The sequence below is a fragment of the Sciurus vulgaris genome (assembly GCF_902686455.1).
Source record: "Sciurus vulgaris genome assembly, chromosome: 7".
Classification (NCBI taxonomy): domain Eukaryota; kingdom Metazoa; phylum Chordata; class Mammalia; order Rodentia; family Sciuridae; genus Sciurus; species Sciurus vulgaris.
In genome coordinates, this window is record NC_136467.1 from 113,043,177 (window position 1) to 113,057,254 (window position 14,078).

Sequence of the window (14,078 nt, forward strand, 5' to 3'; positions counted from 1 at the left end):
TGATTTATTTTACATGGGAGATTATTATTAGAGGAGCAATTAATTCTTTATCAAAAGAAGCCAAATAATTTTTCCATTTAAGTTTAGGTGAGAGTTAACTTTAAAGAAAGTGATTTTAGTGATATATACTTGTGTTGGGCATATACACACGTGTATCTGCATATGTATTTTATATATGTATTTTCATATATATGTATATCTTTATACGTATATGTGTGTGTGTCTGTACACACACACATGTATATGTGTGTGTGTCTGTACACACACACATATTAGAAACTATTATATGGGCATCATGGTGGTGTACAGCTGTAACCCCAGCTACTCAGGAGGCTGAGGCAAGAGGATTGCAAGGTCGAGGCCAGCTTGGACAACTTGGCAAGACCCTGTCTCAAAATGAAAAAAGAAAAGAAAATTAGAAAGGGTTGTGAGAATAGTTCAGTGGTAGAGCACTTGCCTAGCGTGTATTAGTCCCTGATTGGAATCCCCAGTGGGTGAGAGAAATATAACACATTTATCCACAGGAATTATTTACAGCCTAACTTTGTTTATGGTAAAGCATTAATGCTAAATAACTGTTTGATAAGATCTTTCAGTCTTTAAGAATACTAAAAGTCACAAACATTTTTATGAATACCTAAAATTTAATTTCTCTTTTCTAAATAAATGTAATTGACATTTGAGGCTTTCTGTATGCTAAAGGACATTCTCTCACTTAAGTATTAAGTCATAAGCATTTAAAAATGTTATAAGAAGAAAAACATCAAGATGGTTATGGAAACTTTTTTTAAGGTAATGGAGATAACTCACTAAGAGCATAAGATGGAAGTGTAGTAATCTAAGTGCTCTGAAACACTCCAGAATATACTGTAGTGACAGAGAAAGCCACACCTTTACCAAGTAGCACAGCAGATGCTCTCTCCTTGCTTCACACCCAGCATAAGAACTGTAGATCTAAAAGTTGAAAATTGGCACTTTCTGCATTCATTTTCTCAACTAAAAAAACAGAATTATAAAGTTGTATTTGCCAAAATTAGGGCAATAGTAATACGGATAACATTAGAAATCAGTTTTCTCACTCCCCATAATTATTGTTTAGCATTACCTTCTTTCCATTTGGTAACTTTCCCAATCATTATATTAGTCTATGTGTGGTCTGGTGTAATTTAGTGCTCTTAGTACCCTGATCTAACCAGAGGAATTTAATTCAAGGCCTGTGTTTATTCCTACACATTCTAGTGTGAAATGAAATCAGGATATCTTGTGAAGAATTAGGAAGAGTCCTGGAAAAAGGCAAAAAACATTATCTTTTATCTGTTATATTTTTGGCTTTTGAAGAAACAAGAAATAGCTACAACTTTTTCCTTGGGTACCTTTTTAGAAATGTGAACAGAAGGGAATGTGGAAGAGGGGACCAGATGCATCAAGAAGTACGCAGGGAAAGAGGAGGCATAGAGGCATATCACATATAGACAAGGAAAGCACATATTCTCTAGGCTGCCAGAGGTTTTTATGTTTATAAAATTTAGGAAGTGCCAGTGAAATGTGAGACCCTGTCTAAAATTTTTTTAAAAATTAAAATTAAAATAAAAAATATATAATTTTCTAGTTACTAAGTTATAAAATATAGCGCTAAATTATGTAGTACAAATTCAAGGTAAGCTTGCTCAGCAATTTTAAGTAGTATTTTAATTTAAATAGTTTAGTAGATTGTATTTTACTGTAAATAAATAGTAAATAGTTAAAAATTTAAACAGTTTTTACTATAGTTAACAGTATTGTACTTGAGCTATAATTTAATTTTAACAGAGTGGTATTTAAGTTTTAGTAAGTATAGTTACTGTATGTTATTTAAACTAGAATCTGGTTTAATTCTTTTATTTGAACTTTAAACATTTCTGTAATACCCTTTTCCTTACTTTTAAAATATGAATACATTTAAACTTGAAAGTTGCTTATGAATAGCTTTTATGCAAAGTAGGTTAAAAGAAAATATTCAAATGTTATTACTTGCTTTCCTAATTTCACATTTAAATGAGTAACCAAAGAATTAGTTCCATGTCAGGGTTGCTATCTTCAGGCAAATAAAGAATCATTGTTTTTAGGATTTTTTTTCTCCCCTTTGGTATAGGGCATTGAACTCATGGGCACTCAACCACTGAGCCACATCCCTAGCCCTATTTTGTATTTTATTTAGAGACAGGGTCTCACTGAGTTGCTTAGCACTTTGCTTTTGCTGAGGCTGGCTTTGAATTCACGATTCTCCTGCTTTGGCCTTTTGAGATGCTGGGATTACAGGCGTGTGCCACTGTGCCCAGCCAAACACTTGATTTGTTAAGCTATATCTGTATAAAGCCACTGGCTTAGATGTTTCGATCCAATGGTTTATTCTGTTTTGTTTTGTTTTGAACCATTAATTTACCAGCAATGAAAAGGTTTATATAGGCAAGTACAGATGCATTTCAATTTATTAAGGGGTACTCCTGATAAGCCTATCATCAGGTGAAAACATCCTGTCAGAAATGTGTTTAATATGCTTAACCTACATCAGAGCAACACAGTACATGGCAGTATGTCAGTTGTTTCCCTCATGATGGCAAGGCTAGCTGAGAGCTACTGCTTGATGCTGCTGCCCAGCATCATCAGTGCACATCAAACCTGCATACTGCAAGCAGGGAAAAAGATAAAAATTCAAAGTACCATTTCTACTAATGAGTAGTGTTTTCACACCATCATAAAGTTGAAAAAATTATTAACTTGAACTTTGTAACTCAGGGAACATCTGTTAATATTTTTATGCATAGATTTTTCAGTGCAAAGTCAGGTTTATTTTGGTGATCACATTTTCCTTTATTCTGGATAAGAAATAATCTTGAGAGAAACATGAGTGACTGGATAAAGTTTTATTACTTAATATCACAGTTTTGTATGCATGGACATCTTTCATAAATTTGTCATGGGTGTTGATTGAGATAATATGTAGAATATCTGAAGGATAGTATAGTGTATTCAATAAATGTCAGCATTAAAAATGGAGTTTAAGGGGGTAGGATTGTAGCTCAGTGGTAGAGTGCTTGCCTAGCATGTGTGAGACACTGGGTTCAATCTCCACCACATAAAAATAAATAAATAAAATAAGGGTTAAAAAAAATGAAGTTTAAGTTTCTGATTAAACTTGGGTGGAACGTGTTTTTATCAAAACTCAACATCCCAGTAAAAAACAGGACAATCACCTATAAAGGCATAAACCCACAAACACAGAGAAAATAGGAGAAGACTAAAAATGAAAGTAGTCCAAAATTCTGGTAGTTTAATATGGATAGAAATAACAGACCTGAGAAAAATAAAGCCCTTGGAACATAGGAAAATTCAGGATCAAAGGTACCTCTAAAGTTTTGGATGAACTAAAATCAGAAATATTTATAGAAAGAAAAGGCATAATTTTTCCTAGTATCCTATCTAAACTATATATCCAACTATTCCTTTGCCATTCTGGTAAAACAGAAAAGTTTTACTCTCTGGAGAGGTTTAATAAAAAACATCTGTTTATATCAGAGATCCCAGGGACAAGTTCACCAGCATTCAGTTAATATATATTCCAGGAAGAAATTAAAACAGATGAAGGGAAATTTTCAAAATAATCAAAGAAAAAATTTCAGACGTGAAGGACACGAATATGCAGACTATAGTGTCCCTGTGAGTACCCTGCAAAAATATGAGGAAGACCCTTACCAAGGCATAACATCATGGAATTACAGAATTTGAAGTATAAAGAGGGTAGTAGTAAAAGTTTCTCTGAATGAGGGAATAGTCATATAATGGCTTAAAAAAATACAAGTAACTTCCCATTAGTACCACATTGAACTAGAAAACAGTTATATAGGGCCTTCAAAATTCTGAGGGGAAATGATGTTAACCTTGAATTCTATTGTTAGACAGATTATCAATTCAATATGATCAATATGAGGGTTCATAAATACATTTGTAGTCATACAGATATTAAAAAAATATTTTTTAAGAACTCTCAGAAAGCTCTCAGAGGTACATTTCAGCTGTGGAGAGAGATGATGTAATTAGAGTTCATTTTAGTTAACTCCCTATTTAAAAAGAAAAAAAAAATTGCCTTTTTATCAAGATGGCACTGAAAGTAAAGAAGGAAGTTTCTGTCCTTCCCAAAGCTGAAGCCAAAGCAGAAGTTTCGAAGACCAAGAAGGCAGTGTTGAAAGGCTTCCAAAGCCACAAATAAGAAGATCCACATGTCACCTACCTCCCCATGGCCTAAGACATGTAGCAGTATAGGTAACTCAAATATCCTTGGAAGAGCTTGACCATAGACCATCATCAAGTTTCCCCCACCATTGAGTCAACTGTGAAGAAAATTGAAGACAACACCACGCTCTCGTGTTCATTGTGGGTGTCAAGCACAACAAATACCAGTTCAAACAGGCTGTGAAGAAGCTCTGTGACAAAGAAGTGACCAAGGTCAATGCCCTGATCAGACCTGGTAGAAAGAAGAAGGAATACATTCAACTGGTTGCTAATTCTGGTGCTTTGGACATTGCCAACAACATTGGGATCATCTAAACAGATATCTGGCTAATACTAAATATACATTTTACATTAAAAAAATGAAAAAAAAAATCACCTTTCTTTAAAGGAACATAATGTCCAGATTTCTCACAGTATGTCAGTCCCAATATCTCAAATGAAATCCCAAATTACTTAAAATAGGAAGTATAAGGAAAACATGATCTATACCCAAAGGGGGAAAAATTCAATAGATGCTAACTCTGAGAAAATGACTCAGATGTTGAAATCAGTAGACAGGATTTTTGAAGCAGCTATTATAACTTTGCTCAAGAACTGAAAAGGAAACTTCCAAGAATTTGTTCTACCAGAAAAAGTAAAGAAATTAAGAAAGTAAATTAAGAGAGATCAAAAGCTGAGATGAAGAAGGATCTAAAATAAGAGTAGAAGAGAGTCTGAGATGACATCTCATCTAAAAACAACAAAAAAGTGAAACAGTAAATCCCAATGTATTTTAAACCATCAAAGGTCTTGTATGAAGTGGTATTAGGTTCATCAAAATAAAAAAGTACAAAGAAAACAAATTATAAAAGAAATTTAATTATAAACACTGATGGTTAACAAAAAATTACACTTTATAGGTAAGATCAGAAGGAAAGGAAGAAGCTGTTTAAATTTGGGCATCTAAGAATACTGAATCTTGTTTACCTCTTATAGTAGTTGAAAATATGTGAAGCTGAAAAATAAAACCTTATATGTTTATTTCAGATATGTAGATAAATAACAGAAAAACAAACTTAAAAAGTTGAAAATGGTTGCCAATAGAAGCAGGATTATGAATTAAAAAGAAATATGTCCTTAAAAAATTTATTGTATTGTCTGATTTTTAATGTTATATACATTTTACCTTAGATAAAACTTTTTAAAAATAGGTGGTTAATATTTATAAGACACATAGTATAGTACCTGGTACCAATTAGGTACTTGATATATACTCACCATTATTACTACCAAGATTATTAATTCTAATAGTAATTGAAGTGCCAGAGTACTTGTTTTAAATGAAAGAGAATCATAAACATACAAATCTAGAGAAGTTAATATAACTAAATGTGCGCAGTTACTTGGTGGTAGAACTAGAACTGTAGTATATGTTTCTAACTCCAACTTCTTCAGTCACATCATGAAAGATTCAGAAAGGACCTTTGAGGTTATTTGTGACTGGCAAATATGGTGTAAGCAGGACTGTCCTTTCATAGCCTAAGCTGGAATCTGCCCTGGTGTAGATAGTTTGTGCTTTATAGATGGACAGATGGGTAGGAAGAAAAATAATCTTAGATCCAGTGACAACTTAACCTAAGATTCTACCTTTTCATTATAGTAGCTTACCACAACTCCTGTATTTCACAAAGGAAAAGACCTAGGACTTGGGCAAAACATAAAAAAAAGAAGCATAAGAGAAGCATTGTTGAGATGTAATATTTTTAATATCTTAATAATTATGAAAGTTCAGCTTAATTTGGTTGTACATTTAGAGAAATCTATCTGCTGAATTTATGCGGACCCCAGCTTAAATGTAAGGGTATAGACTTCATGTAGCTCTTACAGATAGAAAAACTGAAAATCTTGGAGGGGAAAATAGGTTGATGACATTTAGCAAATAATTACCAATTGCCAATTGGGACTGGTTGTCCTGGACCTAGAAGTTTTACTTGAAAGGGAGTTGGGACACGGGAGTGTTAGGAAACTGTTTGAGGTAGATAAAATAAGAAACTTGCTGACAAGTGCAATTGAAAGATTATAAACTGAGCATTTAAATTTCATGGCTAGGTTATGTGATAAACTCTGTTGTGTGAAGTTAACCATAGCTGATTTCTTTGAAAACATTATTTTGAAACCTATATTTTAATAAGAAAATGCTGCATCTTTTGAGAAGAATCAAGAATTTCTCATTTGAATATAGTACTGTATTCGGATTCACATAGTCACAGAAGCCAAGTCCCAATACCTTTAGTTGGAGACCTAGGAGAGCCAAAATGTAAATACATAGTTCTGATCTGAAAGCAGGTAACCTCTAGGCATAAAAAGAGGTGATGTTTCTTTCAGCCTGAGAGCACAAGTCAAAAAAGACCAACATCCCAGCTCAGTGAGACAGAAACTATTTCTTCCTATGCAGCCTTTTCTACTCTATTTAGAACTATTCAGATCCTTGACTGACTGGATAAGGTCTATCCACATTAGGAAGAATGCTATGGTTTGAATGTCCCCTCCAAAACTCATCTTAAAATTTAATTACCACTGTAACAGTATTAAGAGGTGGGACCTAAGAGGTGGGGCCTATAGAGGTGATTAGGCCATGAGGACTCAACTCTCATCTTTGAATCAATTCTATTATTGTGGGGGTAGATTAGTTATAGCGTGAATGGGCTCCTGATAAAGGATAAGTTTGGCCCTTACCCTTTCTATGTCTTGTACATGCTTGCTTGTATTTTCATCATGTTATGGTGCAGAATGAATGCCCTCACCAAATTCTAGCACCATGCTTTTGGATTTCCTCACCTCCAGAACTCTGAGCCAAATAAAATTCTATTGTTTATAAATTACCTTGTCTGTGGTATTACAGCATCAGAAAATGGGCTAAAACAGGGCATTCTGCTTTATGTGGTCTACTTGCTGATTCATGTTAATTTCTTCCAAAGCATGACCATAAACACACCCAGAAAAATGTTTGACCAAATGTCTAGACACCCTGTGGCCCAGTCAAGGTGACACATAAAATTAACCATCACAAATAGACGAACAGAAATTATTGGAGCTTAAATTTGGTATTATGTGAGAGAAAGACAAAAAATGGAATGGAATGAAGATGTATAGGGAAAATCTGAGACATTCCGTAGGTAAAGACCATACTTATGTTAAATAATAGTGAATTATTTTGATCTCCAAATAAGAATTGAAGATTATATTTGAGTAAGGTCATTGTTGCAGTTAAATTAGGATATTATGCTTAATATCTTAATGCCTAGCTTAAATACACATTAATAATATAGTTTAACATCATATTTGAGAGAGGTCATTTTAGCAGTTAAGTTAGTATGCGTAGCAATTTGTAGGCATTGCAATTTAGAACCCATTAGGTTAAAAATCCTCAAAGTTTTGTTAACCTGTTTTGTAAGATAGTGCTGTTAATTTGTTTTACTCTTCCTGATAGGTGTATGCAAAAAGTTTTAGAAGTGTGCCAGTGGATAATACATGTGTTAGTGCTGATACTTTAATTAGCTAATCCATTTGATCCCTTCCCTTGGTAGAGAAGAAAAGGTCAAATTTCCTCATGGTAATTTTGGAGCATGGGACACATCAGGACTGGACAGGCCCTGGTAAGATACATAGAGACACTTTCAATGCCAGTGGCATACCACCTAGACTAGAGCCTTAGGCATTCTAGGTAGTGCTTCAGTGCTGATGCTAGCAAGAGTATTTTATTAGTTGAGAAAAATTAGAAAATTAGGTAGATAAAAATCAGGATAAATTTTGGCTAGCAAACATGACAGCTTTGAAGAAGGTGATTTATAATGTTGAACCCTCCTGTGTCTTTGTTTTCTATTTTCATTCTTTCTGGTTGTAACATTTAACACATTTGTACTTTTTTGTAAACTGACATTTTGGACTGTGTGATAGAGATTATTTATATGTAGTGAGGGCAAACCATTTATTAATTGGGGGATACATATTTCTCCTGATACTTCCTTAGCATGAGTGAAAGTTTTGTATCTATGTATTGATTTGAAATCACTATTTATTTAAGAAAACAAAAAGTTACTTAACACACATTGCTATCTTCAGGTTCTCTCCATGTGTCCAGCCAAATGGATATGTAAACCCATGTTGTTCTGCACGCTGATTGCATGTATTTCAGACTGACAGAAATGTTTTTATTTAAAAAAAAAAATATGTATACATATTTCCCTGACACTTCCAGTTTTTGGAAAAAGTATGTTCATACCTGCTTAAAACTGTTAAGTTTATTTTTGGATAGATACATCATCTTCTAAAAAACCTTTTTCCCAAGATTTCTTTTTAAATGGTTCACAGTTAAATTTAAATTTCTATATTTAGGTAGGATTATGTTTATATACCAACCACCAGTATCCAGGAAATTCAGTGGTAAAGCTGACAAATAGGGAGTTTATAGTCTGTTTTGTAGTCTGTATATTTAGAGAAGGTTTGAAGCTTATTTAGCAAAATTGCATTAACATTGAAGCTGAATTTCTTTAGCACAGATGCACTGTTTAATTTGATATAATTGTTACAATAACAGTGCCACTTTTTAAAGATTAGCTCTCGGGAATATATATTAGATTTATTTCTTTTAAAGAAGGATGCATTCAAAAAGAGCTTTTATATGTAAATATTTCATAATATTTCATATTGAATAAAGTTGTTTTGGTGTAATCAGCATGACTTGATCAAATTTGGAACAAGTTACAGGCACATTTTTGTAGTGTTTTCTCCAGCATCTTTATTTTTTTCAGATGGATGTATTTTATGTTCATTCTTACTAATCAAAATAAGAAACTGAGTTTGCCTTTGCCAAAAAATAGAACTATCATTTTTCACATTCTTTTATTTTCCAGGTCAGTTTCAAGTAAGATTGTGTTTCTAGGGCTTCTGAATTCCTACAAACTTGACTTTGTAGATATAAAGGCCCAGATGAGCATTTCAAGGGGAATCTAACTTTTCATGCAGTATGTTTCGTGTTGTGCATTCCAGATACAGTTAACTTTTTGTGTGCGTGTGATTAGTGTGGAAAGAAATTAATGCAGTCCAGTATTATGATTTATGGACTGAATCCTTTACTCACTGAAGACTTGCCAAAACTAAAAGTATTTTTTTTTCCTTTGGATATTAGAAACAGCTACTGTTTTTGTTGATCTTTTAAAGTTCTGAATGGGGCTATTTCAAATCATACCAGCATGGGAGCTCAGATTAATAATATACTTATTCAGCTAGTGATACTGAGTGAAACCATTGCTCACATGGGTATGAAGGATAAAATTTCATAAAATTATTTTCAGGTGCATTAATGCATTTCTGGAAGCAGTATGTGATTTTTTTTCTATTGCATGAAAGAAATCAAGGATTTCTGTTTATTATATCAATTACAGGTGGGCTCATAATTTAATTGCATTTTTTATATCTTAAAACATAGAATATTTTGCTTTTAAAAGCAGTAATGTGATTGCTGAATTACTCCCAAAGGTTTTTAGATCTTAGTATATTTATCTCTCTTGAGACATTATGATTATACTATATTTAATTTATAATACTGAGAAAAATTCCTCAATTTTCTTTATTAATAGTTGCAGCAAGCTGCCGAAGTTTCTCAGCTGCGGGGAGCAAGAGTAATCTCTCCTGAAGATCTTCTGTTTTTGATGCGCAAAGATAAGGTAACATAAAACAATTTCATTGTGTTAAAATGCTAGTCCTGGTGCTTAATTGAACAATATGGATACTGTGTCCTTGTTATATAGCTTTCCAATTAGAATCATAACTATCAAACTGATGTTTTAGTCTTTGTAGTTCACACAACAGAATGGGTATGCAGGGAGAAGTAAAGACACTTGGGTCAAAGTGTGCTCACAACTAATCCTCACTTACTCTTACATGTCTGTGTAGTATTTTCTTTTTCTTCTTATTTTCTTTCTTTCTTTCATTCTTTCTTTTTTGGGGGGGTATTGGAGACTGAACCCAGAGACACTTTACCGCAGAGCCACATCCCCAGTCCTTTTTATTTTTCATTTTGAGACAGCGTCTCACTAAGTTGCTTAGGGCCTTGCTAATAACTCAGTTGCTGAGGCTGGCCTCGACCCTGATTATCCTGCCTCAGCCTCCCAAGTCACTGGGATTACAGGTATATGCCACCATGCCTGGCACAATTTCTATTTTTGACAAATACCTTCTTATTATTTTTAAACTCTAGGTATTAAAATATTAAAGCTGCTATTTGTCTAATTTTGTCATAATTATTTTCCAAGTGTAGCTATTTGAAAATACTATATAATATTTAATGTGTTTTAGTTCATCAACTCTTAGTAAAAAATATGTATATAAAGGGAGAAAAATAATGTCTTCACTCTCAGGAGATTATGATCTGGCTTAAGAAATCTGTATGACTTGAAGAACCACTTTGAGGCTTACCAGAATTTCAGAGTTATGTGATGTAGATGGAGAGCCTGAAGGATTTGTTGAAGTTGGGGTTTCTGCCTAAAGTGGGGCTTATGCGGTCATTCAGACAGGGCCAAATGCAAGGAAAATAACTCAAGATGCTTGTTCAGTAATAAAGGCAAAATATGATTAGTATGGCAACTCTGGAAATGAATGAGAAGGAAGAATTCAGAGAGAAAAAAGTAAGCATTTGAAGGATTTGTTCACTTTTTTATACTTGGGAGATTCTTAAGGAAAAATTAACATCAAGTACTACATAACACTATTGCTGTGAGGAAGAAGCCTTGACTGCTACTGGCAGCAGTGAGACCCTAGCTGGGAAACTATGGAGTGTTAGCACCTTGTAGAACATCGTGTCAGGCTTTCTGTTTGACTAGTGGGAATAAAAAGATCAGTTCATCACATAGTCCACATCGACATATTTTTTTGCCCTTTTGTGGAAGTCAAATTTTAAATCATATTTAAGCTTCAGAAATACATACCATTTGACAATACTTCCTACTGGTCAGAAGGAATCTTACCCAGAATCTTTTTACCAACCAATGACATAGCTCTTAGATGATAGTTGCCAGTTTTCTCATCTTTCTCTTCAACGTAATAATTTTATTTATACACTGACATGTTTCAAGAAGAATTTAAAGTAGGTTACATGGGTGAAGTGTCAGACAAAACAAAATGAAAATACCAAGTAGAATCAGAACAAAGAGAAAAGAAGGGTGGCCACCCATGGGCAGGTATTTTTTTCTCTTAATAATTTCAACTTTATATCTAAGCAGTTGTTATTGACTGCTGTGTTTTACATATTAACTAAGCAGTTTCACCTACTTTCACCAATTCCTTACAATAAGCATGTTAGGGAGGTACTTTTCTTACTTTCCAAATGAAAAAACTGAGATTTGGAGGTTATGTTCTACTTCTGGCTATGCTGAACTTTAGTTGTAAGAACGATCTTTACTTCAGTTTCCCTATATTTAAAAGGAGTGATTGTATTTGTCTGTGTCTCACGGCTGTTGAAATGCTTGTGAAGAGCTTTGTAAAATGCACTACATTTCAGTTATTATTAGAAATCTTGGACAAGGGAGCCAGGCGTGATGGCAGGTACCTGTAATCCCAACTACTTGGGAGCCTCAAGGCAAGAGGGAAGTTTGAAAATTAAGACCAGCCTGGGTATTTTAGCAAGACCTTATCTCAAAAATAAAAAAGCGTTGGTGATATAGCTCAGTGGTAGATCACTGGCCTAGCCCAAGGCCCTGGATCCTATCCCCAGCACCACAAAACAAACTAAAAAAAAAAAAAAGAAAGAAAAAGAAGAACAGAAATGTTAAACCTGAAGGTCAGGAATCAGTGATAATACCTTCTAAGTATAAATACAAAACAGACTACTGTATTACCAGTCACTTTCAAAGTTAAGTGGAATTGTAATCTTCTAATAAATCTGAAGAAGACCATCATTAAGATCTAACTATCATTCGTGGGCTTTAAGTTTCCTAAAAATATGTTTCTCAGGTTACAGAATAGTTTCTCAGAAATATTACACATAAACCAATTCTTCTGGTGAAAAGATCTCAGATAATAAAAATATACGTAAAGGATATTGCTTGACCTTTTAAAACAATTGTTCTAAATCCGTAGTCTAGATGTTTAGAAGTCACTTTAAAAATAAAATTTGTCTTAAAAGTGTGTAAATATTCCACTGCATAAGGACATTTATCTTAGCATGGCAAATGTGGTATTTATCATGATCTTCAGAAAGAATTTTAAAACTTTGTAAGACACACAAAAAATAATTATTGTGATTCTGGAACATCTGGATACTTGCATAAGAGTAGTAATTTTAAAAGTACTTTCATTTTAGCATTTATGTTTAATTTTTATAGAATTGTTCTATGGATTGCTCTATTTTCTCCAGTGATTCTGGGTTACTGGTTTATTAAATTTTATTGTCATAGTCTTCATTAAATAACTTGAATATACATAGAAGTTTTATTATTATATATGTTTTTAATAGAAAAAGCTTAGAAGACTGCTAAAATACATGTTTATCCGAGACTACAAATCAAAGATCGTCAAAGGCATAGATGAAGATGATCTTCTAGAAGGTAACCAAAACAAAACACTATGAGAAAAACAGTAACTGTGACACATATGTGTTGAATGACACATTCTTTCAAAGTCAATGACAATATTCCCTTCACATTAGGATATATATTATTAAAAAATAATAGTTTGAAAATTATTCAAATATTTATTTGTTGACAGTTGAATATTGTGATTTTCTATTTATATGACTTCATTAGAATCCAGTATTTGTTTCTTTTTAATTGGTATACTGCTTTATATCAGATAATCATGAAACTAAGAATATTATGTTGATTTAATATAATTGGTTTTTTATTTTTATATTTTGTAGTTGTAGATGGACAGAATGCTTTTATTTGTTTATTTTTATGTGGTACTGAGGATCAAACCCAGTGCCTCACACATGCGAGACAAGTGCTCTGCTACTGAGCTACAGCCTCAGCCCCAATATAACTGGTTTTTGCAAGGATGATTTTTCTGTGGTGGTAGCTGTCGAGAGCCAGAACAATTATGTGTCTGTGTATATAGTTTTGAAATTGACATATACAGGTTTTTGCTATTTTGTAATAAAATGTATCTGATATTTTTTATAATATAAAGTCACCTCATTCTACTTTATTTATTCCTAACAAAAAGCATAATAACAGCTGGACACAGTGGTGCAAACTTGTATTCCCAGTAGCTGGGGAGGATGATACAAGAGGATCACAAGTTCAAGGCCAGACTCAGCATTTAGTGAAGCCCTAAGCAACTTAGTGAGACCCTGTCTCAAAATAAAATATAAAAAAAGGGATGGGATGTTGCTCAGTGGTTAAACACCCCTGGATTAAATTCTCAGTAATTGCCCCTGCCCCCCAAAAGCTAATACAGAGTAGAAAAATTTCTTTGATCTGTTGACTCCATTTCCCATTTTAGAATATTCAGTAAAATATTAGTGTTGCAAAATCAAACATTACTAAGTTGAAAATAGGTACTTACTGAATCAAAATAAATTCATAGACTTTATTTAGAAATAAATTTATTTAGAAATGTCTTGAAATAATTCATGTTATTTATAAATGTTTTGTGAAATAATTCTTTTTTAGCAATAGCTCTTGTGTTTTATTGACTACAGTCATTATACCATTGTGTCCATTGCTAATAGATAAATTAAAAAATTAAGAAACTGAAAAAATACTAGACTAATGAGAATTTCCAAAAACTAAGGTAAACAACTTTGAAAAAGTACCAGTTATTTTCATTTACTG

General features: G+C 33.1%; 1 protein-coding gene across 8 annotated transcripts in view; it reads left to right on the top strand.

The window, feature by feature from the left end:
• SUPT3H (SPT3 homolog, SAGA and STAGA complex component) overlaps positions 1 to 14,078 on the top strand; it is a 499,594-nt gene that overhangs the window by 291,221 nt on the left and 194,295 nt on the right. For all 8 annotated transcript variants that reach the window (XM_079147704.1, XM_079147700.1, XM_079147703.1 and 5 more), the window contains exons 4-5: positions 9,888 to 9,974; positions 12,761 to 12,851. In XM_079147704.1, the coding sequence (XP_079003830.1) occupies positions 9,888 to 9,974; positions 12,761 to 12,851 (178 nt within the window). The remainder of the gene's footprint in view (positions 1 to 9,887; positions 9,975 to 12,760; positions 12,852 to 14,078) is intronic.